The sequence below is a fragment of the Panthera pardus genome, unplaced genomic scaffold (genome assembly GCF_024362965.1).
Source record: "Panthera pardus isolate Hobbes unplaced genomic scaffold, ASM2436296v1 HiC_scaffold_13, whole genome shotgun sequence".
Taxonomy (NCBI): domain Eukaryota; kingdom Metazoa; phylum Chordata; class Mammalia; order Carnivora; family Felidae; genus Panthera; species Panthera pardus.
Genome location: NW_026526688.1, coordinates 41,014,383 through 41,041,269, shown reverse-complemented (window position 1 = coordinate 41,041,269; position 26,887 = coordinate 41,014,383). Strand labels below are relative to the sequence as shown.

Below are 26,887 nucleotides of genomic sequence, written 5' to 3'. Positions count from 1 at the left end.
GAAATAACCAATACTTATATAATCAACATGATCTAATACAATTTCATTTCTTCCTTTATAGAAAGAGATATTTCAAAATTACATAAGGCATGTATTTTGTCCTCTAGCTATAGGACTGGCAAATACTCATAAATGAACCACTTCACTCTCCATGGATACTTAAACATTGAAAATAGAGGAAGATAATAATGAATCCATACACATAGGAATGTCAAGATGCCTAAACAGACTGTCCCCACCTTTAAGGTGCCAGCTCTCTTCCTACTTATACAACCCCAAATAGAAAGATGGAAATTATTCTTTCATTTTAACAAAGTAGACAAAAAGTGCTTTCACGGACATGCCCATTACAGTGCCAGTCTGACTTCAGGAAGTATTTCTCACCTTTTGGCATCCGGGTGAGTGGCGGATCACAACACTCCATGTGAAAACCTCGGTCACAGGAATCACAAAAGAGCATATTATCCTAAAAAAGAGAAGGGACAGTTCTGCTTAACCTTATGAAACAAAAACACATCAGGATCACGGCTTCATAAAACCTAGAAAGCTTCAATGATCTCACAAAGATGACGAGCTACTATAGTAGTAAAAGTTTCCTTAATTTGCATTAAACTGAGTAAATGGACACTCCAAGTTAGCAAAAAGTTTTGCTTCATCTAATCTTTAATAAAGAACTACAGTTTCATAACTTTCAGATATAAGCTAACTTTAGTTTGTTCTAATGGAAAAGAGAAAAGGATGATTTGTAGTTAATACACTGACCATTCCTAAATGAATGCGCCTCCATAATACTCAAACAAATTTCAGAAGTATTTCTTTAAAGTAGCTTAGTCTTTCTGCAAACATAGAATTAAGGTGTTTTAGAAACTACCTAGAATAGAAAGAATCCAAGTCTCAAATACCAAGTATTCTAAACTAATGATGTGTAATTGAATGGGACCAGTGTTTCAAATTCTGCTGGTCCAAGGGAATGAAAAATAATCAACAAAACTTTGAGGAAAATATTAGGTGTACACTCTACTTCTACATGAAATAGTCACATCAGAAAGCAAGGATACTCACTGCATTCTTGCCTTGATCTCGACAGGAGCTGCACGTTTTACACTCAATGCACTGCCACCGTAAGGCCTTCACTCTAACCGTTAATTCAGGGGAAAACTTTAAACAGGATGGATGACCTAACAGGAGGGGAAAATTCTCAAATGAAACAATCAAGAATCATTTTGTAATTGTATTAAAGGAATGATGAAGAAAAAGGCAATTACCTTAAATCATAATGTATCAAAGAAGAGATGCCCTTGGAAGCTTGCCATATGTGTCTCATCAGGATTTGGCATTCCAATTCAGTTGTACTGATGCTAAGTATAATTTAGTACACCACCTCCCCAATATGATTATAAAACACCTGACAAACTCCTAACTTGTAATAAGCCTGCATTAAAGCATCATGGGTATACACATGCTTATACGTATACCAATACATAATATGCTCAGGTCATTTCTGGAAGGACACAAAAACTGTTTGCAACTATAATGTCCTAAGATATGAAACTATAAACATCTTGATTTTTAAAATATTTTTTATAAATTTTATTTATTTATTTTGAGAGAGAGAGAGAGAGAGAGACCGACCCTTGAGTCGGGGAGAGGCAGAGAGAGGGAGAGAGAGATAATCCCAAACAGGCTCCTTACAGTCAGCGCAGAGCCCAACTCAGGGCTCAAGCCCACGAACCATGAGATCATGACTGAGCCAAAGTTGGATGCTCAACTGACTCAGCCACCCAGGTGCCTCAAAACTATAAACATTTTGAATAAGGATTTTACCTTTCACTTTATACCCTTCTGTGCTCTCAATTTTTTAGCAATAACGTATTACTTTTATAACTGAAAATCTATTTTTATTAAATCCCATCATTTAAAGTGAGCTACTTCCTCATATTTTAAGGCACTCAAGCTAAAAACTAATACCTAAACAATATTTCTATTGTGATCAAAATTAACAGCAACAGAAAAAATTTTCCTCTTCCAAAAGAGTATCGTTTGATTCTCAAAATTATAGAAAAGTAAATCTGCCTTCACTCTGGGAAGATTTGTCCTTTTCCTCTAAAAGTTGGTTATGTTTATTTTTCTTTGGTGAGAGAAAAGCCTGGTTATTTTTTCTCCTCTCTCTTCTATTCCTAAATTTCTCTTTTATGAGATGATATGAAGTTTATTATCAAAATATCACTGACATTAAAGGAAAATGGGAGAGGAAGTGTAAAAATCTCATTCATAATCTCCTCGTCCTAGATTAGCCATTTCCTGTTCTACTTTTCCTTTGTAGACTTCCTAAAGGTGCTTGCATGGTTTTAATTATAGAGTACATACAGTTTTGTTTTGCTTTTCTTCATCCTTTTAGTCAAGTAAACTTTATATTCTTTAAACTATAACCTATAACCTACCTGACACTACTTCCCTATTGTTAACTAATTAAACTACTACCTGTAATAGAATACTACAATGAATTATTTTATATCTACAGATTCTTCCCTTCTTTTATTTATTGACTTTGAGAGAGAGGGAGAGAATATGCAAATGTGAGCAAGGGAGGGGCAGAGAGAGAGAGAGAGAGAGAGAGAGAGAGAGAGAATATCCCAAGCAGGCTCTGAGCTGTCAGCATGGAGCCAGATGTGGGGCTCCATTTCATGAACCGTGAGATCATAACCTGAGCTGAAATCAAGAGTCAGATGCTTAACCAATTGAGGCACCCAGGTGCCCCATCCTTCTTTTAAATTAATTCCTTAAAATAAATTTCTGTAAGTGGGGTTGGTAAGTGAAATGAAAGAAACATACCAGCAAAGTACCAACGTTTTAATACAATTTCATCAACTCTAGGTTTGGGCTCTTTTATCTTTCAAATTTTATTATTATAAAAGTTATAAAATGGCTTTCACTGCTGCACTGGTGTGCATGCCTATAATTACTTGGGTAAAATGTTTTTTTAATATGTTCAACAATTAACTTTCGTTCATAGGCTCTGCCCTTTGACTTTATGCTAGAAATGTAAGCACGCTCTTCATAGCTTTTGGCCCTTTATCATATATAATGCAATTATTTTCCCCAAAAATTTTTTACTTTTTAAAATTTCGGGTATTTTAGTTCTCACTTTGGTAATATCAAATATCATATACTTAACTATGTTCATAGTTTTCTTCCTTGCCTACTGTAATAGTCAGGCTCCAAGCTGCCCTCCAAACGTTCTTGTCTTCTGGCAAGAATACCAATTGACACCTGTGTAGTTCCCTCCCACACAGAATAGGGCTGATTTGTGTGCTGCAATGACAGGCTAAGGCTAGGTAACAAAAGATATTGCCGATTCCACCTTGCTACCTCTATCAGATACCTGCTTAGGGGATGCTGTGGGCAATTCATTTTTTTTTTTTAATATGAAGTTTATTGTCAAATTGGTTTCCATACAACACCTAGTGCTCATCCCAACAGGTGCCCTCCTCAATGTGCTGTGGGCAATTCATACAGCCCTATGAAGAGGTCCACATGGCAAAGAACTGAGGCTCCCTGTCAACAGGCAGCATTAACATGCCAGCCAAGTGAGTTATCATGGAATGGAAGCCTTCAGATAACTGAGTACCAGTTAAAATCTTGATTGCAACCTCATGAAAGATTCCAAGTAAAAATGACTTAGGCAGGCCATTCCCAAATTCCTAACAGGAACAACATGAATTAAAAACTGTTGTTGCTTTTAGCTGCTATGTTTTGGAGTGGTTTGCTTCTATAGCAACACATAACCAATAGTTATTTATTCTACTAGTTCTTTAAAAGTTCCCTCTACTGTTTTCAAATTGCAAAGAACTCAGAGACCACCCCAAATATAATGCTTCTTAGAAGACAGGGGTATACCACAACTCTCCTTCCACCCCCATTTTATTCCCACCTCACCTGAGTAGATTTTTATCTGTTTTATGTATTTGGGCTCCCATACAATTTCTTAAGGGTGCTCCTACTAAAATAGTTTGGAAGTCAATGCATTATAGGACATGTCACTATATTTTTATCTAATATTTTATGATTTTATGGTTTATATTTAACTGTAAAATCCATCCCAAGTTCATTATGGTTTGTGATTATTATGCTGGAATATGGTCACCTACCACTCAAGATCCCTTCCCACCTTCTTTTAAAGCCTTCTATCAACAAAAACCAAAAAGCTAAAAACTGTACTTCCTAGACTCTTTTGCAGCTTGGCTCTAGATATGAATTAACTCCTACCAACTGGATGTTTGAGTGACTTTTTGAAAGGGAGAAATGAAACAAAGACCACTTTTCTTCTGGTACTGCCAGTACCCAGCCACTTTTCACCTTCGTGGCCATCCAGAGGTAAATGTGGCGATGGCCAAATTCAGCCTTTCAATATCCAGCTACAGCCCAGTAGCCCCCTGCTTCCACCTCTTCCAGATGGAGACAGATATAGTGACTCCCCTGGTGGATCACTTCTGCGATATTCTAAGATCAGTCCCTAAAGCCCAGCCTAGAGCTCTCCTCTTCAGCATTTCTAATAATTTCACAAATATTTTGTTCTCGCATTAAATTTCTTTCCTCTTGAAGTATCTACAGTGATTTCTGGTTTCTTGACTAAATCATGGTTGTTATAGATATAAAACACTGAAAATTAAGCCAATGATCAGAGATAATGTTGATTTACTAAGGCCTTCCTACAAAAACTTTTAAGTTCTGAAAATATAGACCAAGAATATCTCTAGAATTGACAAACTAGAAGAGTCTTTGCAAAATCTTTTTTAGACCTCAGGATCTCACACAGCTCACTAAATTGCAGTGTCAACATTCCATTTCCCAATGTGACACATGTAAGTTTCTATCAAGAAGAACAAACGTGTTATCATCCCCGTTCTATTCATAAAGCCTGATGCATAAATCAAGAAAGATAAGTAGTGATTATTAAAGAAGCTAGCAATAATTTCAAACTGATTGCTGTGATTTGAACAGATGTTTGACAGTCAAATATAAAGATCAACAAGAAAAAATAAGTCTGTGGAAAGATTTTTATAAAAAACAAAAATCCGAAACTAAGACCTGATTGAAATTAACTGAATAAAACATGTCAACTATACATTTAAATCCCTCCCTCGCCTAGAAGATTCATCTCAGTTACCTAAAACCAGCATCAAAGTATTGTTTTATAAGGATCAAGGATACCATCTCAGTTAAATACACTTCCCTCCTGCCTGAGAGCATACATCAGAAGGAATAAAGGAGATTACATACCACTGTTGCCACAGTCGGCACAGGAGATGAGTTCTTCTGGCTTCTTTTCTCGGTTTTGTTCTTTTGTACCAAGACAGAAACTACAGATGGGGATTGGTTCAGCAACAGGCTACAAAGAAAAAAACAATTCACTCAGGTACGAGTACTTTATTTTCAGTATTAATTCAAAGACATTAAAATTACAGTTTTAAATTCCTATGAGAGTTACATGTAACCAAGACAACTGTATCACTCTCCTAAATTTCCAACTAAGTAAGGGAGTTTTAACAAAGCCTGCTTTGGCTGGGCCTTTACAACTAGTCCTTCTAGTGACAACTTTGGTCCAAAAAAATCACATACCAACCATCATTTTCACTCAGAAACTTAATGACACAATATGGACTGGACAAAGCAAATCCTTCACCTAAAACAAAAAATTCAACTGAATTAGGCATAAGAAATCATAGTATCAGACCTTAAAAGGTATGTGGTGTCAGAGAAGTGATAAAATGTGCAGAAATAAACACCATACAAGGCAGCAGACCTTAAGTGGTAGAAGAGACAACCAATAAGTACTCTGTACAAGTATAAAAGATAAATTTCAGTTGTGGTTTGGAGGAGAAGGGTTGAAAGAGGAAGATAACATGTATTAAGTACTAGTACTAGGCTATGGGATCTTGAGAAGTTTGTCCAAGGACAATAGACAAAACAATTGTTAAAACTGGGTTTAAACCTAGGCTTACATGTGGCTCTACAACACTACCCCCTTCCCCTCCAGCCCAAAGGATGGAGAGAAAGGCAGTACAGGTAACATAAATAAGATAAATTTAGGTGTGCAGTCTGCTAAAGCCAGTGCTTAAAGATATGGTTTCTGTCATAAGTGGTAGTAGAGAGGGTGGGTAGATCACTTCAGTTTGTGAAGACTGCCACTGAATGTCTTATAAAGTTGGATTTTACACTGCAGGAAGAAAACAATAGAAGGCTACTGAACCAAAAGAAAATCACCTGTATTTGAGCAAAACATCCAGTAGCAATATCAAAGATGAATGAGGAGAAACCTAAAGATGGATAGAACATTTAAACAATGACCACAATAGTCTGGTGAAGACAAGAACCTGAACCAAAGCTAAAAAAAATGGAACAGAAAAAACAGCTATGGACTTAGAAATAAACTAGTTGTGGAAGGTAATAGAAAAGGAAATGAGTTTAATAAGACTGACTTAATGAAAAGATGGTGTGAAAGGTAAGTATTTTAAAGAAGAAAATCAGAAGAAAACCAAAGATGCTGAGTCTGATTTTAGATGTGTTTAGCTGGAGGCAATCTCAGTCAAATCTCAACCACTTATATGGGAGAGAGGCATAAAGAACTCAAGATTCTTTTAGACAACTGGTGAAAACAGATAAAATGTCTGTCAGTGCTATTACAGAAGTGTTACAATGAGAAACAACAGAGGAATCAAGCGGGGGAAATGGGTAGCAAGGAAAGGTTTCCCAGACTTAAGTTCTTCTGGAGGTACTTGACAGGGAAGGTGTTCAAAGAAAATATAGAATCAAGCTTGAGAGGAGGGGGGATGAGCTTAGTTTGGGACTCACTCATGGAGCTTAAAATGCCTATGGAGCATCTATGTAGCAATGCCCATGGGCTTTGTGATACAGGAATCTGAAGTCCAGGAGAATGGTTAGTCTGGAAATAATCTAGAAATCATATACCTATAAAATGGCATTAAGATTCTCAAAATTGAGGAGTTCTCTCATGGAGAACAGGTAGAAAGAAGAGACCTAAGGTCAGAATACCAAAATTTAAGTGGCTGTTAGAGGAAAAATCCTGAAAAGGAAGTGGATTAGTGAAAGAGTTGGATGGTACATCAATAATGTCCAACACAAGCAAATTAACAGTATTGCTCAGCCAAGAGACGAAATGAGAGATGAAAAGCTGGAAGTTGTCTTAATAATTGTGGCTGTGGTAAAGACTACCACATCCTTTCTTTAAAAAGGAATATAAAAAAGAACCAGGGAGTAAAGTTAGGAAAGACTTCACTGAGGAGTAGAAATTGGAAGTAAACACTAAGTGAGAAGACCAGCCACAGAATGGAAAATATTAACAACATATTTAACTAACAAATGGCTCACAGCCAGAATATATTAAGAACTCTTACCTGTCAGTATGTAAAAGACAGACAATTCAATAGAAAACTAGGCAAAAGTCTTCACCAGGCACTTGACAACAGCAGGTACGTAAATAATAAATGGCCAATAAACATAAGAAAAGATGCTCAACCCATTAGCCATCAAGGAGGTAGAGCTTCATGAACGGCTAAAATTATAAAGACTGGCAATAGTTAAGTGCTGATAAGAAACTAGAACAACAGAACTCTTAACACTGCTGATAAGAATATAAATTGACAAAACTACTCTGAAAACGATTTGACAGTATTCACTAAAATTAAAGGCATATCATATGACTCAGCACTTCCATTCCTAGCAATATATCCACCAAATGAAGCACACACACATATGTACAATAAAACATACACAAAAATGGTAAGAACAGCATTATTCATAACAAAATTTACTCAAACAAAAAATTACCCAAATAACCAGCAATGGGTGTACAGATAAATTGTGCTATATCCATAGAGTATTAAACAGTAATGAAAATAACAGTTAACAACGTGGGTGACTATTACAAACAATGCTGAATGAGAGAAAAGACGCAGAAGACTACGTACTGTATCATTTTATTTATATAAAGTTCTAAAACAGTTCTATATAGTTATAAGTTGAGACAGCAGTTACCTTTAGAGAGAAAAGAAGAGGCAGTGAATTGGAAAGGGACTCTGAGGTGCTGATAATATTCTTTTTCTTGACCTGGATGGTGGCTTCATGAAGGCAACACTGGAGTTTGGAAATTAGAATAGGCTAGAGAGATTTAAAAGGCAGCAACATGTAGGTGATAACTGACAGCACCTGGTGAGCAAGAGGAGTGAAGTTGTAGTAAAAATGAACAAGGAGAGGGGATTGGAGAAGTGAGACAAAGTCTAAGCAGAAGAGTATGGGGGCAGGGGAAGAGGGGGGACAAGAAAGGACCAGTCTGAGGGAAAACAGAACGAAGAGGAAGTCCTAACACAAGAATTTCAAGAAGCAGAGAGCAACCAACAATCAATTTGGGGAAGATAAAATATCTACTGGATTGCACAACTGAGAAATAGTTGGAGACCTCACTAATAGTGAGCCTTTCTCAGGATAGGATTTGTCTTATCCTATGACAGGATAAGAGCTAAAGTCATAGGAACCAAGAAACTGCCATGAAGGGACAGAAAACAGACAAGATATGGCTTAAAAAAATGGCAAAAGGTTTTGATGTGTTCTAGGTATTTAAGATGCAAAAGACTAAACCTATTTAAATGTGGAGAAGACGACACACATGGTCAGAGAGATTCAAGAAACAAGAAATAACAGGAACATATTTTATGGTTAAGGTTTAGAGCTATACTATTCAACATGGTAGACCCTAAACCATGTGGCTATTTAAATCTGAAATAAAATAAATTTAATTCCTTGGTCACACTAGCTACATTTCTAGTGCTCAACATTCACATATGGCTAGTGATTATGGTACTGGACAATACAAATATAGAACAATTCCATCATTACAGAAAGTTCTACTGGATAATTAATACTGGTTTTGAAAAAAGGACGAATTTTAAAGCAGGGATAAAGGGACTGCCCTTCATAGTATAGGATGGTATCAATGCACACTATTTGTAGGTGGGATATGGTGGGAAAAGGGAAATGCTGAGGGTGCTCATTTCTGACAGATTCATTATTTCTGGAAAATAGGAAATAAAAATTGCCTGCCAAAAGTGGGACAGGAATTGGCTGGATAGAGCAGGAGAAAGTGAAAGCTGACTGAGAAAACTGACAAGTGAGATTGGCTGGGTCTAAGAGCAAAGATAGCAGAAAAAAAACCCTCCTATCAAAATGGAAAGTGGACACACATTTTTCAGGCAAGAAAGAATCAGAAAAATATGTTATTAACATAGAGAATAAATTCAAAATAGAAGAGAGAAAAGTTGATGGAGTTCCTACAAAATGGCCTCTATCTCTTCACTAAAATAGAAGACAATGTCACTTACTTAAACAGAAGTAGACCAGTATGAGTTTGGGCATTTACAAAAAGCAAAAAAAAAAAAAAAAAAAAAAAAAAAAGGCTGGAAGTCTCCGTGTGGAAGATGATAGAGAATCAATTAGTGATGGAAAATAAAACTGTCAATCAGCCCTAACCACACAGCTAAGATCAGAAAGTGTAATTTGTAGTGTTTCCAATCAGAATAGTTCTACATCTTTCCTTAACTCCTCTGCAGCCTTGGACTGATAAAATCAGAGAGCTGTAGACTGATGAGATAAGCCAAAGGGTAAAGTCTACTAGAATGCAAATGCAAACACAGCTGACCTTTGAACAACATGGTTTGAACAATCTGGGTCCACTTATAAGTGGGTTTTTTACAAGTGTATGTTGTTACCTTATGATTTTTACTTTTTACTTTTTTCTTGGTGGGAGGGACAGAGAAGGAGAGAAAATCCCAAGCAGGCTCCGCACCATCAGTGCAAGGGGGGATCGATCTCTCGAACCATGACATCATGACCCAAGTCGAAATCAAGAATTGGATGCTTAACCTACTGAAACACCCAGGCGCCTCTATTTTATGATTTTGTTTTCTCTAACTTACTCTATTATAAGAATATAGTATATAATTATATAACATACAAAATATGTGCTAATTAACTATTTACATTATTGGTAAAGCTTCAGGTTAACAGCAGGCTATTTAGTTTTGTGGAGCCAAAAGTTATATATGAATTTTTGACTATACAGGGGTCAGAGTGCTGCGTTAAGAAGGGTCAACTAAAACGGTGGGACACAACGTTGAGGCTGGATCATAAGCAGGTGGGGGTTGATAAAAAGTGTCTGGAGTTAAAGTACCATGGAAATCTGATGAAATGAAAACAAAGGTCCACAGGAAGAAAAAAGGATTGAAGACTGGGGTCCACAGGGAAACTTTAGAATTTGTGATTTCTAAGTCTAAAGTCCTAGCTAATAAACGAAACCTCCAATGGCAAATGTGCATGAATTCTTTAATATTTAGTAAGCACTATTACAGACATTTGAGGGAACAATGGTGAAAAAGGCAGCCAAAGTCTCAACTTTCATAAAGTTAACACTCTAGCTGATGACAGAAGAAAGTATAATTAAAGACAAAGAAATTAAGAAGGCAAGGGGAGCCTGGATGGTTCAGTAAGTTAAGTGTTCAACTTCAGCTCAGGTCATGATCTCATGGTTCATGGGTTCAAGCCATGTGTTAGGCTCTCTGCAGTCAACACAGGGCCTGCTTCAAATCCTCTGTTCCTCTCTCTCTCTCTGTCTGCCCCTCTCCCCTTCTCTCTCAAAAATAAACAAACACTTAAAAAAAATTAAGAAGTCAAGAAGCTGGGAATGCGTGATTTTAGAAGAATCGTATAAATGTGTTCAAGTCAGCAAAAATGATGATTGCACCCAAGAATAGGGAGGTTTTGCAAAAACTTTTCTGAAGTTTTAGAGAAAACTTTTTATTTTTATGTTTTTAACTTTTTTTTTTAACGTTTATTTATTGAGAGGCAGAGAGAGACAGAACATGAGCAGGGGAGGGGCAGAGAGAGAGGGAGACACAGAATCTGAAGCAGGTTCCAGGCTCTGAGCTGTCAGCACAGAGCCCGATGCGGGGCTCGAACTCACAAACTGTGAGATCATGACCTGAGTTGAAGTCGGACGCTTAACCAACTGAGCCATCCAGGTGCCCCTAATGTTTGTTTATTTTTGAGAGAGAGAGAGAGCGCGCACACGTGTGCACACGAGGTGGGGGGACGGGCAAAGAGAGAGGCAGACAACAGAATCCAAAGAAGGCTCCAGGCTCTGAGCTGTCAGCACAGAGCCCAATGCGACGCTCGAACCCAGGAACTACAAGATCATAACCTGGGTCAAAGTCAGATACTTAACTGAGCCACCCAGGTGCCCCCACTACACACTTTTTAAAAAGCAGATGGGAAGAACTTCATGTCAGAAGAATTTGTTCAATAAAGGAACAAAAATCATCTTAGAGGCTGTGAAGACCAATGTGTGACCAATGTGTCAATTCTTCTTCTTGGGTCTCTCCCCACCCCCACCCTCCTTTTACAATAGGGTAAGAGTATGAAAAAGTAGCTCTACTAGTGGCATATGGACATAAGGTTATAATTCAACGTAATGACCTACTAGTGCTAAACCGGTACCACTTTCACATATAAAGTATATTATATTACTTCAGCAGTGTGGTTACAAAAAGAACAACTTGGGTTCAGATAAAGAATCCTGTGTAACCTACAGTCATAGTGGAGAAGAAGTCTACATTATAAGAAGCTGTAGGGCAGAGTAGGAATAGTATTATGATTCAAACTCAGTTACCATAATTAATAACATTAGTAATAGCAAAGTACTTGGTTAATCTGCTGCTACTTTTAGGATTAGATTATATGTAAGGGAGATTATATCATACTTAAGGGAGCAAACATACAAGGATGAAGAAAAGAGAAAGTCTGAAAAACAAATTATTGTTATTCTTCAGCACAGGAAAACAGTTCGAAAATTAAAAGTGACATAGCAATTTGTGTTTTTAAATATGTGTCTTTATCATCTAGAAAATAAAGTTCCCAATGACAGAAAATGTTATTTAAAATCATACGTAAGAAATCCTTAGCAAAACTATCCCTATATATTCTTGTATAATCTCTGTAATATTACTGCTGTTAATATTTTTATATGTGATCAATCACTTCATATTACTAGATTTTATCTATCTCAAAACAAAATAACTGATGTCATTTAAGTGTTCATTAAAGTTGGTGAGGGGAGGAGGGGAGTGATTTAGACAAACTGGCTGCCTGGCTACTTAGAGCTGTGTAGATAGTTTAACTCAATTATTTTGATTCTTATCAAATGACCACAGTCTTAGACCTTGCCTACTTACTAGACAAAACAATTTGCTGATTGTTCTCAGTATGAAATCTTACCTAAGTTTAAACAATATTGATATTTTTAAAGTTTTTATTTAAATTTCAGTTAACATACTGTGTAATATTAGTTTCAGGTGTACAATTTAGTTATTCAGTATTGATATGCACAGTGTGAAAATAAGACATAAGCTGAAAAGATATCTGTTAAGTCAAATAAAGACAGTGGTCCAAACAGACTCAAATTACAAAGAGAGTTGTCAGTAATACAGAGGGTACAGCTATAATTTCCCTCACCTACACATTTCACATTGAAGATATTTACTCTTTGGCATCACAGAACCAAGCACAAATATGATAAATTTTTCAGCTACCAAAACAAAACTAAATCCACAGAGAAATACTATTACTAGCAATGACTGTATCTTAATTGGTAATTTCAGGATTTTAAATGCAATTTGGGAAAGCATACTACTACTCTGAAGATTGGTCATTTTAGCTGATAAGAATACAAGCCAAAAAAGTGGTTTAAACATATTATCTAGGTTACAACATAAATCTATGAGTTTTTCTTTGATCAAACAGCACTGCTGATCAGTAATTGTGTGATTTGTTTTAGAATATGCCTAAATAGAACGTAAAAAATTACAACTCCAGATCATTCTCATTCCTAAAATATTAAGAAGCATGAAAATAAATAAGAAAGGGGCTAAAACTACATTGGGTTTACTATAAGATTTGAATCTGAAAATGTACTGGGGTGATTTTAGGACAGTGAGGAGATATTAATACCATTTTCCAAGTGAAACTCTACAAGCTGATTTCAATTATTCTGTATCACAAAGAATAACTGATAACCTATGAATACAGTTTTTAAAAACCTGTGCAGAGATATGCACCATGACATACAATTGCTGTTCCCAAATCTGTCCACACTAAGTCTTAAAGCCTACTGTTCTCATATCTATATAAAGTGAACCTGTTCCTACAGCTAATAAAACAAGAAAAAAAGTTTGTAGCAAATGACTTTACATACCATTAAACACAGCAGCCCGAGTGAACCTGTTAAAAGGTAAATCAGAGCACCTCACTCGGCTGCCCCAAACCCTCCATCCAGTCCAGAACCTTCCATCTCAGATTACATGCCAAATGAACTACAAGGCCTTATGTGACTTGTACCCCCACATATAAATACACAATTACACCCCTCTGACCTCATGTTCTATTGCCCTCTTCCTCTTACATTCTACTCCAGCTTCCTAGCTTGCAAGTCAGATGTCCCAATCACAGGGCCTTTGCATTTGCTTTCCTTCTATCTGCATGCTCTTCCCCAGATCTTTCCAATCTTTACTCAAAAGTCCCCTGCTTGGTAAGGCTTTCTTTGACCACTGCATCTAACACTTCAAAACAACTCACCAACCACAATAATTTGTATCCCCCTTTCTTGCTTTATTTCTTCTCCTTAACCCTTTTCATTAATTAACATATTATGCACATGCATGTGCGTGTGTATCTTATTATTTGTCCCCCACTAAATATAAACTCTATGAAAGTTCTGATTTCCATGTGTTTGTTCACGACTGTATTGCTAATACTGTCAACAGTACTATAGGATCCAGTAAGAACAGTGTCTAACAAACAGTATGCATCCAATAAGCATTCAATACCTTAAATTACCTTGTAGAAATAAAAATAAATAACAAAAATACTATCTTAGAACAATGAGTTGGCAAGAGCCTGATAAAGATATGTGCATCTTAATAATATATAAATGTTCTGTTTACAAAGTAATCTCACAAAGTAATCTCATGGCCTCAATAACCAAATTAAGATTTCTGCCACACAACCCACTTTTATTCAATTTCTCAAAAACGGGGAGATTTGTGGCAGAAAGCACTTAGATTGCACCTTGCATCTCTTAGGGTGCCTTAAGCACATGCTGCGATCTCCATAATAATCGCCAGATGGCAGCATTGAGGCAAAGTAGATGCTCTGATAAGTAAACAGCCGGTTGAGCAGCCAGCATTCTGACATGAGCTTTTGGAAATAACTTATAAAAACAAAAACAGCAAAAATTTTGCCCAATGAGCTCTGCTACATGAGGTTGATACCATGAAAGAAAAGAATTTTTAGATATAATCATTTAGAATATCTTCAATATTTCTGTATTGAGATATTCCAATCTGAAAGTCGAATTTTCATTTCCCCCCAAAAACTTGTCTTTAATTTTTTTGAAGCCATTATCCACTTGTCATTGTCTCCATTTTCTAATATCTTCTGAGGAACTCAAAACATCTTGTCTTCGTTCTTAAACACTGACATAAAGAATAGTCAAGAATCTGTTTTGTTCTATGTAATTATTTCTAGTTCTTTCAAGACAGAACTGAATAAGTTCTAGAATTTATGACCACCAGAATTTTCAAGTAAAAAGACTGCACGTGTAAATTTAGACTTATGACTTCAGAAACCTCTAAGAGATCATTTCATAAGCTATCAGGCAATAAAGATGTGTGATTTCTTAAAAGCTACAAATTTTCTCAGGTTTTATGGACACTGGAAATTATTGAGACAAATTAACATAGCTAACATTAAGAATATGGAAGCACATAATTCATATAGGACTTGCTATAATACCCAAAGATGCACTAAAGCAATAATGGTCACATCATTCATTTAAATAAAAAAAAACTATAAAATATTATAAATACCTCATTAAAAACAACGTTCATCTATAATTACTGCAACTCGTTTTTTAAAAAATCAAGTGGTATACCAAAAGAACAAATACTGTTTAATTCCACTTATGTGAGGAACCTAGAATAGTTAAAATCATACAGGCTGAATGTAGAAAAGAGGTTATCAGAAGCTGGAAAAAAGGAAGAAATGGGGAAGTTACTGTTTAATGAATACAGACTTTGAAATGATAAAAAAAAGTTCTAGAAATGGGCAGTATTAATGGTTTCAAAGAACTGTGAATATACTTCATGCCCCTCAATTATACACTAAAAATGTTTAAAATGGTAAATTTTACAATAAAAAATTGAACTAAAAACTTAAGTGGTATGTTTCAGTCTCACAGGTCACATGATTTAAGTAATAATAGGTCAAAACTCACACAGTGAGGGATGTCTGGGTGGCTTGGTTGGTTAAGCGTCCAATTCTTGATTTGGACTCAGGTCATGATCTCGTGGTGGTGAGATCAAGCCCTGTGTGGGACTCCACACGCAGCATGGAGCCTGCTTAAGATTCCTCTTCCTCTCCCTCCACCTCTCCTCCCCTGTCCTCCTGACCACCCTGCTCCTGTGCTCTTACTCTCTCAAAAACAAAACAAAAAAACAAAAAACCCTGTCACACAGAGAGGCAACTACTTATAATCTGTCTTCATTTTCAAAACCTGTTCTTTTAACTGTTCCCATGGAACCCCTTATTATGTTCATCTTGACTACAGTGATTAGACTTAGAAATACCACTTTAATCCCCCCCCCCCAAAATTATTTACTAATAGTAAATTCTGGCTACTGAATTTAAAGGTCAGCCATTTTATTCTCACTATACGCACATCAAAGTTAGTTTCACCTTTTAATCCAACTAAATAAAAATAGGTCACCCTTACACCTTAATATTTTTCTTACAAGACAAGTCTAAGAATTAAAATCTATCTACGGGCACCTGGGTGACTCCGTTGGTGAAGTGTCCGACTTCAGCTCAGGTCATGATCTCACGGCTCATGAGTTGAAGCTCCACATTAGGCTCTGTACTGACAGCTCAGAGCCTGGTGCCTGCTTCAGATTCTGTCTCCCTCTCTCCCCCACACATGGTCTCTCTGTCTCTCTCAAATATAAGCAAACACTAAAAAAAATATTTTTTTTTAAGAATTAAAATCTATCATGCACTGCTAAATTACCAACTAAAACCTCTTTTTGACTGCTATGTATCTAATCCAGCCAGGTTACTCTGCATGAAACATCATAAGCCCCTCTCAAATCCACCCACCTAATTCAAAGCACTTATGTCAATAAATACAAAACAAAATCCACACAAAATAATTAGAAAACAGTTAAATACTACTCCCATTATCCACTTACATCCCAAAAAATTCAAAAGTAAGTCTTCTGAGAGGATATCTACACAATTACTTATTTCTGATACTGTAAGAGCACACAAAGCTCACGTTAGGAAATTAATGCTTTGTTGGAAGGTACTTTGTTGAGAAAGCTGAACATTCTAATACAGCGTTCTCTTCTCCTCAGGCAAACCTTCCTCTCGGTTTTACCCAGTGCTTCATGTCTTCACTACTAATGGCCTTAGATGAACTCCCGCTCCTCCCAAATCCTTTATGATAGTTCAGAATTTAGCTTTCCTTGATCTTTTCCAGAAAGACAGCACTAGCTAAGCAGATATCACGCTAGACATCTTAATTCACCTCTTAAGTACCTTGCACACAGTTATGTACTAAATTCTGTGTGCTAAATTTCAAGAATTCAATGAAATTAAAATACAACAAAATCATGCTTAGCTCCAAATAAGTTTATCAATTCTTACTCAAAGCCTCTCCTCTAAGATTCAGTAATCTTCAGAGGAGCTGTACTTGGGTAGGATTTAATCTCTTTAAATTTGTCAGCACCCCATATACTATCAAGCACTCCATGGCAGGGACACCTAGGTGGCTCAGTTAGTTAAGTGTCCTAACTGACCTCAACTCAGGTCATGATCTCACAGTTTGTGGTTCAAGCCCCCCATCAGACTCTCCGTTCTCAGTCCAGAGCCCACTTCATGTCCTCTGTCTCCCCCTCTCTCTGTCCCTTCCCAGCTTGTGCTCTCTTCATCAAAAATACATAAACAGAAAAAAAAAAAAAGAGTACTCCATGGCTGCTTATTAAACATTTTCCTCCAAAGTATACAGTTGCAAAATACATATAATAATAAAACAACATAAAAGGCCTGGAAAAGAGCCCATTTTTCATTATTAATAGTCTACAATAAGGTAATCTTGTATAATTTTAATCAGTTCCAACATAACCCATTAGCCATTACAAAGCTTTTAAGAGGAGTACTAAATTGAATTCATTCTTATTTTGATGAGTCCATTCAATGACTTGTACAATTAGACACAACAAGATTATTGGTAAAATAAGTTAATGATATAATTAGAATAGTAATAATCAATTTCAACCTACACTTTTACTACATATACACATTACCATAAATTTAGATGAGATAGCAATCATCTGTCAAGATACTATAACAATTTTCCCTTTCCTAATCAGAGGTGACATCAAAAATAACAATGTGCCGGGCACCTGGGTTTCAGTCAGTTAAGCGTCTGACTTCGGCTCAGGTCATAATCTCATGGCTCTTGAGTTTGAGCTCCAAGTCAGGCTCTGTGCTGACAGCTCAAAGCCCAGAGCCTGCTTTGGATTCTGTGTCTCCCTCTCTGCCCCTCGTCCACACTCACTCTCTCTCTCTCTGTCTCTCAAAATAAATAAAACATTTTAAAAAACTAAAAAATAACAATGTGCATATTTGCTGAACTTCAATTCTATGCTAAGAAATTGTAAAGAGTTATCTTTCTTTCCCATATTCATCAATTAAATTGAAAGTTCCACTTTCTGTTTGTCAGTAATAAATCATTCTCTTCATTCACCCAAATAAGATACTGCCAAATTATTACTGCTTCTCCTTCCCTTTGTGGTCCTTTACTTTCTATTTTAGTTTGTTTTATGTAAGTATGGCTCTTCCCTAATTCAGAGTCACATCACCATGTGCAATCTTCTACATGGACTGACTCTAGCCTTTCTTTGATTTTTCTTCTGCACACTGCTTCCAGATGAAGCCCCTTAAATACTATTTTTTAAAATACATATAGATTTTTAAGTTTATTTATTTTGAGAGAGAGAGAGAGAGAGAGAGAGAGAGAGAGAACGTGCACAGAAGCACACATGTGCGCATGGGAGAGGAGCACAGAGTAGCGGGGGAGAGAGAAAATCCCAAGCAGGCTCCACACTGTCAGCACAGAGCCTGATGTAGGGCTCAATCTCACAAACTGCGAAATCATGACCTGAGCTGAAACCAAGAGTAGGAAGCTTAACTGGCTGAGCCAGGCAGGCACCCCTAAAATACTATTTTTAAAATCTAGTTACCATGCTGGCTCAAAACTTATAAAACATATCCCAAATGCTAACTCCTATGGTTTGGTATTCAATTCCTTCCACCATATACCAAACTAGTTTTTTCATACTATCTTTCTCTTCTCCCAATCTATTCACTTGTCTTCAGAGATCACATTTTATGCTCTTTCTCCTGGTTATCTTACCATTCCCCTCAAAGTTCTTTGTATTCCTCCCACTAGGAATCAGCTCAGCAGAGCTTAGAGAAAGACTGAGTTCTGCCACTTACGGCATCACTTTGCCTATGTAAGTTAACCTCTTTGGTGTAAAATGGTACAATATACCTACCTTTCAAGTTACCGTAAAGATTAAATGGGATAAAGATATGGGAGTGTAACTCAAACATAAGAGGTATCTAATAAATGCGGATTTCCTATATCCCTTTCAAAACTGTATCTATCCTTCAAAGCTCATCTTTGTTAAGTAACCAGTTGCCACTTTTTAAGTCAGGACAAGATTTTGTTTTGTTTTAACATCCCAAAAAAGGCAAGGTGATGAAAATTTTGTGTGGACCAATATATTTTCTATATATGGTACTTATCTACATGATTGCATTAAGACACATTTACCATACTGTGCATTACCCACATTTAGAAAAGTCTTTAGTAGTACTTGAGATTAGGAGTATTAGCATGGGAGTATTTTTTATGCTACAAATGTATGAAATAATGGTTTAGAAGGAACAAGATGTTCAACAAGACTTTCCTATTCGTTGCAATTTTAAGAAACTGAAACTGTAGGCATTTATTTTGGCCAAACTGACATCTAAAAGAAGTAATGGTTTGAATAAATTGGCAAATAGCATCATTTTCTTCAAGACCTACCAAAAATAATAACTGATACATAGTATTCTGCTACCATCAGAATCATGGTCTGTGGAAGTGGAAGGGAACTTCAAAAAACATTATACAGCTGACCCTTGAATACAGGGGTTAGAGGCATGGACCCTATACAAAAATCCATGTATAACTCTGGACTTCCCCAAAACTTAATTACTAAAAGCCTACTGCTGACTGAAAGCCTCACCAATAACATAAACAGTCATTTAATACATACTTTGTATGTTATATGTATTACATACTGTATTTTTACAATAAAATAAGCTAAAGAAAAGAAAACCTTATTAAGGAAATTATAAGGGGTCGGAGGGCCTGGCCTGGCTGCCTCAGTCAATAGAGCATATGACTCTTGATCTCAGGGTTGTGAGTTCAAGCCCCATGTTGGATGTAGAGATTACTTAAAAATAAAACCAGGAAGGAAGGAAGGAAGGAAGGAAGGAAGGAAGGAAGGAAGGAAGGAAGGAAGGAAGAAAATCATAAGGAAGAGAAAATATGCTTTACACTACCATACTGTATTTATCAAAAAAACCTGCAAAAAAGTGGACCCGGACAGCTCAAACCTGTGTTGTTCAAGGGTCAACTGTAGACTCATTTTACCAAAGATAAAAATCATTGCCAAAGGCTATACGTGACTAATAAAGTAAATAAAATTATTCAAAGTCAGGTACTCCAAGTCCAACTCACAAAAGAGTTTTAACTCACTCACCCAAGTAAACAACCTACAGATAAATTCATTTTTTGAAAAAGAGACTTTAGAGATGGTAAGTGTTGAGTTTCCATTACTGGCAATTAGTGATACTATTTATTAACAAAATGGTGTGGCAGGATTTAAACTTGTGTCTGTGTATATACATATACATATACATATACATATACATATACATATGACTGACCAGAGATTCTCCTGCCTTCTTCAAAGACTAGCATTATTCACAGCACTAAGTTTGGTTCTAAGCAGAGCTAAGAGAACTCACCCAAGGAACCAAGGCAAAAGTAAGACGGAGGCCTCAGGAACCTAGTCAGAAGCATCAAAATAATGCAAGTCCCTGAGCATTTGTAGGGACCTGAGAAAAGAATGAAGTTTTCCCATGAGGAATAAGGATCTTGTCAAAAGACAAGCCTCAGTTGTCAGATGCATCTAGGCTGCAGTGGGAAGTGCTATTCTACCCATAAAGCATGCGAGGTTAGTATCAGGACTTCCAAAAGTAATGAAATACTGAATGTGTCTTTGCCAGCTTCATCATTTTCAGTTATAACAGAAAAACTTTACTGTTTATTCTAATTACAAAATCATGATATTCTCACCTTAAAAATTAGATAATAAAGAAAGGGAGAGGGGCACCTGGGTGGCTCAGTCGGTTAAGTGTCCAACTTGATTTCGGCTCAGGTCATGATCCCTGGTTCATGAGATCGAGCTCCACATTGCACTCTGTGCTGACAGGGTGGAGCCTGCCTGGGATTCTCTCTCTCTCAAAATAAATAAATAAAATTTTAAAAATAAAATAAAAAAGAGGGGCACCTGGGTGGCTCAGTCAGCTAAGTGTCTGACTTCGGCTTGGGTCATGATCTCGCAGTCTGTGAATTCGAGCCCCACATCAGGCTCTGTGCTGACAGCTCAGAGCCTGGAGCCTGCTTCAGATTCTGTGTCTCCCTCTCTCTCTGCCTCTCCTCCACTCACAGCCTGTCTGTCTGTCTCTCAAAAATAAACATTAAAAAAAAAAAAACTTTAAAAAAAAAAATGAAAAAAAAAGAAAAAACAGTAAACTTCTAATCTTTCTCTTCCTCCTCTATATATTATATATACCTAATGTTAATGAGCACTTGAAGCAGCTACATATGCTTTATAAATATTAACACTTTTAGACTTAACAACTACCCTATGGAGTATGTACTACTATCACCATCTTCCAGGTAAGAAAACAGATCCAGAAAGACTAATTTACCCAAGGTCATAAAAAGTGGCAGAGTCCACATACAAAGCCCAAGCTGCCTGGCTCCAAAGCCTGCACTCTTCAACTTGGCATTGTGCTCTCTTTTTTATGTATTTTTTTCCTCAACTTTCCCTATATATTGAAAGAAAGAAAGAAAGAAAGCAAGAAGAAAGAAATCCATACTACATATAGCATATAATCTGTTTTGTTAAATTTACTTCCACATCAATCAATCCAAGTCAGCCTCATCTTTCTAATGGCTATATAACATTTCACTACATGTGTAAGATAATTTAACCAATCCCAAATAGATAAACATTTAACACTTCTAATGTTTTTTATCACGTTCAATACTGTAATCAAACACCCAAAGGGGCGCCTGGGTGGCTTAGTCAGTTAAGCTTCCGACTTCGGCTCAGGTCATGATCTCAAGGTTTGTGGGCTGGAGCCCCACGACGGGCTTGTTGCTGACAACTCAGACCCTGGAACCTGCTTCAGATTCTCCCTCTTTCTCTGTCCCTCCCCTGCTTATGTTCTGTCTCTCTCAAATGAATAAACATTTAAATTTTTAAAAAAATCCTTGTACATACATACATCTTTGTGCACTTTTTGGATTATTTTCCTTAAGATATATTTCTTGAACTACAATTGCTAGGTCAAAAGATTTACACATTTCTAAGATTTTTGATACATATTGCCAAATTGGATTTTACAGAGGCTGTACTCCCACCAATAATATCTGTGCCAGCTATGAAGCTGTTTCTCAATTTCAAGCTCGCCCTTACTCTGCTTTGTGGTGCTAGGCTCAGAACGCATTATGTCATTTCTCCTCTGTCAGCCGCCTTCCATTAGGCTCCACCAATAGGGAACACTAGAGGGAGACAAGATGATGACAAAAGAATGGACTTGCTCCTTCCAGACACTTTCCTCTTCCTGCCAGTGTCACCCTAGCATGGGTCCTTTTTCCCAGCAGCAACAGTTGCTGGCAGTCTTCAGCTTCCTACAGAAGACTGATTTCTCATAAAACTAGCTTCATCATGTTCCCTCAGAAGTACCAGCCACAGCAGAGCAACATATCCTCTTGGGAGGCTTGCGTCCCAACCTTTGTGCAGGCCCTCTCTAAGGTTTTAAAAGCAACCAAGCAGTGAGACCTCTTCAAAGGTCTGAACCCCAGCTCCATGGGGCCCCTCCTCTAAACCTCTAGGTTCTAAGAACCCAAATCTCTTTCTTTTGTTCCTCCAGCCCTAGCAGTGGTGGCTGCTTAAGGAAGTTATTACCTCTGTGTCACTTCAATGTTCCCACTTTGTCACTTCAACATCTGCTTTATCAATTCCCTGTACTACAGTCACTCATGGTTTCTGTTTCCCTTACTGTAATTTTACTGACATGTTATCTAATAGCATAATAACCTGGCATATCTGTCTATCTTCAAGTGTTATGGACTGGACTGTATTCCCCACAGAATTCAGATGTTTAAGCCCAAACCCTTAAGAGAGAGCGCTTCTAAGGAGTAATTAAGGTTAAGAGAGGTCACAAGGGTGGGGCCCTAATCCTATAAGCCTAGTGTATTGTAAGAGGTGGAAGAGACATGGGGGGCGGGGGGCAGAAGTCTGTACCCAGAGAAAAGGTCATGTCAAATGCAGCAAGAATGTGGCCATCTGCAAGACAAGGAGAGATGGCTCAGGAGAAACCAACTGTGCCAGCATCTTGATCTCGAACTTCTAGCTTCCAGAACTGTGAGAAAATAAATTCTTATTTTTTAAGCCATCCAGTCTACGGTATTCTGTTTGGGGAGCCTTAGATGACTAAGTCAGCTTGTGAAACGGCCTCACATTATTCTCATATTCAGTGTTACTTCCACATACCATTATCCATAGTATCTCTCATACATAAGGACACTGAGTTAGATGCTAGAGAAACAAGATATAACAAAACTGCTTCCCTACTGCTGGGTCTTACAATCTAATTGTAAAAATAAAACATGCATTAAAAATACATTACAATACAGAATAGCATGTGATAAGGAACAAATGCAACGAAAAATACTATAGTTAAAGGTATATTCAAAATTATACTTTACTAAATCATAATAAGACTAAAGGATTTAGAAAAAAAGTAGGACCTTACTTTATTTTTTTAAGGACTATGTAATGCTTTAATAGCCAAAACCTTTTCTTTAGACATGGATTTAAGCAGTTTCACCAAACTGTGGAAAAGAATAAAAACTAATTTTTTTCTCTGAAATCACGGACACATTTTGCACAGTCTAGATCCTCAACTTTATGAGCAATCTTAAAACTAAGAACCCCAAATTTAAAGGTCTCATATTATCTTCTTTAATTCAACATACAGTAAATAAATTAAATCACTTCTATTCTAGAAATGTCTCCTTGCAATGCTGATCAACAGTTAAAAATCAATACCTCTCTAAGCTGTCTTCAAGGTCCTTTAAGAAAATGTCTCTCTTGCTGAAGAATTTTTGTTAAGCAATGTAATAATTTCAGGTGGTTACCAGTACCTTATCTTCTCTACACTATCATAATATTGCCCAGAAACACATGTGCGCACATGTACACATACATACCTAAGTCGATATTCATCAAATTAAAATTTCTCTTTCAGACTTAAATATGTTTCATCTTCAATATCACCACCATAATAGTATAAATAAAGCCTTAAGTGTTTAACAAGTTTGAAGCCTGAGGACAGTAGCTCTTCAAAAGAAAAGACAGGGTGGAGAACAGTGACGTAACGCTCAACAAGGAAAGCCCTGACAAGTGTAGACTGCACACACACAATAAGAGATCAGGAAAGCGAGGCTGAAGCAGCCAGTTTGGTTTCATGCTGCAAATTTTTGGCAGACATTCAATTCCTTCTGCTGCTTTCCTAGCCAGCACATTTATCTATGTAATGTCACCAGATCTAGGGAGGGAGTAAGGTTGAGAGAAGGGGGAAGAGGAGAAAAAACTGTTTTACAGGCTGCCAGCCCCTCTGCACATGCTGTTACTATACAAAGGATGTCTAGAAAGCCAACGTGCTGCACAGATCCAAATGCTACAAGCAGGCGTGCCTGCGCACGCGCCTGTGTGTGCGCGCGCGCGAACACACACACACACACACACACACACACACACACACGTGCATGCACTCCACCCAAAGAACAACTGCAGAAAAAGGAAACTGTCTTTCAAAAGAAGAAAGCCTATAATTAAAGTCTTGATTCACAAGCCAAAGACTCCCTTCTGAAGCTGATTTCAGTTTTGGGAGAAAGGAGGAGGAAGGAAGGTATTCTAACCCTGTGAGGAAACAACCAGTATTCTGCAAAAAAAAAAAAGGCTGAGTTGGTCTGGTCCATGCCAACTACAAACATATGCTACTGCAGAAACAAACCAGTAACACTCCTACGAAGCAAAAGTATCCTGTCAAGTAACAATTACCTTATGAATACCTGATGACACTCTGTCAATGACTATAGGGAATAAAAATGAATTTTAAGAAACAGTTAAGATACCCCCGAAATGTAAATCTCGACTATACAGAGGATAGTTTGCTATTCTTAGCAGTCCTATGAGTGTGTATACACAATAGTAATATTGAAACTGAAACTGGAATATAAAAACAGAGATTAAAATTCATAGCTGGGAAACAGTCAAGACTAGTAGTTTCTATAAATGGACACTTCAATCCCATGACATATTATATAAATTACTATTACCAAATGCGATACATGAAAATACAAACCCTGAGCATTTATTTAACCTGAGAAACCACTCAATCTATTCGAGTCTAAAAACCAAAAATGCTTTTCAAGATCAAAATGCTGCATCTCCAAAAATAGCATACAATCTGCCCCTAAGAATGTGTCATAAGAAACAAACAGGAAATATCGTGTGTTGAAATCAGGAGTTATAAATAACTTTGTTCTACACTGATACTGTTTATACACACAAAATATAGTCTTCAAACAACAGTAGTGCTTAGGACTTCCCTGAGATTAAACTGAACAATCAACTAATTAAGGAGATGGCTTGATAGAAGGCTCTCTAGTCCTAGTTCTCCAAAGAAGGGCAAGGAACTTAACCTATCATGGTTCTTTATCAGTAAAATACCATGACTCTCTCTAAAGTCTCTTTTGTTCTTAGTATATACAACTACAGGTATTTGAAGTACAAAACAGGGTTTCCTACTTTCAAGGAGCTCATAAATCTAGTTAAGGGTAGTCTTAAATGAATTAGTAAACAATGTAACACATTGACAGGTCTAGAGTAGTTACTTAACAAGTGTGTAGACTGTTCCAGGAGGCACTAAACTTAGAGTCCTGACTTTAAGGGCTTAGAGTTTAAAGAAGGAGAGATGAAGTTGAGATAACTTCAAAATGGAGCAAAGAGTTCTGTTGGGACTAGATTCATTAGGATTTGACTTTTTAACTTCATTAACCCCAACCAATTAATCCAAATTCCATGTAGTTATTATCTCATTATCTTCATCCAACAGAATAAGGAAAACGATATTAAACATTAAGGCTTAAAAGATACTAAGCACTAACAACCTAAAACACGTATTTGCAAATTTTGTATTAGTCCAAATTACTCCTCAGGCCCAGTATGATTGATTTACACAGGGCCAGAGAGACTAATAAAATATTAGGTTGAGTTTGAACATGACAAGCTTGATCCACAGACAGTAAATCACAAAGTCCCTCTCATTAGGATATATAATCCAAAGCTAACATTTTAACTACAAAAGTCCTAAAGCCTAATAAACAAAAATAAAACAAGTCCTCAAATGATATTTTCTTTAACACTGTTCTTAAGAACAGCACTGTTTAACAGAACTTTCTGCAGTGATGAAAATATTCTGTATCTGTACAGATATTATGTAATGGTATGGTATGGTATGGTATGATAATATGGTAACCACTAGCTACATGTGGGCTACTGGGTACTTGAAATGTGGCTACTATGAATTTTTCTTAAAGTGTAATTAACTTAAATAGCTACATGTGGCTCATGGCAACTGTCCTGGTATAGTTCTAGAAAACTTAATAAAGGGAAGACAGTTTAAAGCTGATTAATAAGGTTTTAAAATTTTAAAGTTAATGAATAAAGCAATATGAAAAGTGAATACAGCAATGTCTACATAGCAATTTACCTTGAAAAACAATTTTTTTTATTTTTTTAATGTTTATTTATTTTTGAGACATAGAGAGGCAGAGCATGAGCAGGGAAGGGGCAGAAGAGAGGGAGACACAGAATGTGAAGCAGGCTCCAGGCTCTGAGCTGTCAGCACAGAGCCCCATGCGGGGCTTGAACTAACGAACTGTGAGATCATGACCTGAGCTGAAGTCGGCCGCTCAACCGACTGAGCCACCCAGGCGCCCCGAAAAACAATTTTTAACATGAACTCTATAGTGTATGACTCTGCATGCACACTACCCCATGCAAGACTGCTTTCTATACCAAGTGCCTCATATTGTAGATCATCCCTCACCTTTAATATAATGTTCTCAGGCTTCATTTTAATTGGATGCTAAAAATATAGCTAGTTACCTATACTGGTTCTCTTTCCTCCTCCATAAAATGGAGATAACAGTAACTACATCTGTCTGACTTGATTAAATAAAATAAAACCAAAACCATATTCTGAATTGAAACATAAAAAAGCATTG

At 36.9% G+C, this 26,887-nt stretch overlaps 1 protein-coding gene across 5 annotated transcripts in view; it reads right to left on the bottom strand.

The window, feature by feature from the left end:
* The window catches only part of KAT6A (lysine acetyltransferase 6A), a 114,053-nt gene that overhangs the window by 50,992 nt on the left and 36,174 nt on the right, over positions 1 to 26,887 (bottom strand). For all 5 annotated transcript variants that reach the window (XM_053901020.1, XM_053901023.1, XM_053901024.1 and 2 more), the window contains exons 3-5: positions 5,281 to 5,389; positions 1,063 to 1,178; positions 385 to 466 (exon numbers count right to left, since the gene is read on the bottom strand). In XM_053901020.1, the coding sequence (XP_053756995.1) occupies positions 385 to 466; positions 1,063 to 1,178; positions 5,281 to 5,389 (307 nt within the window). The remainder of the gene's footprint in view (positions 1 to 384; positions 467 to 1,062; positions 1,179 to 5,280; positions 5,390 to 26,887) is intronic.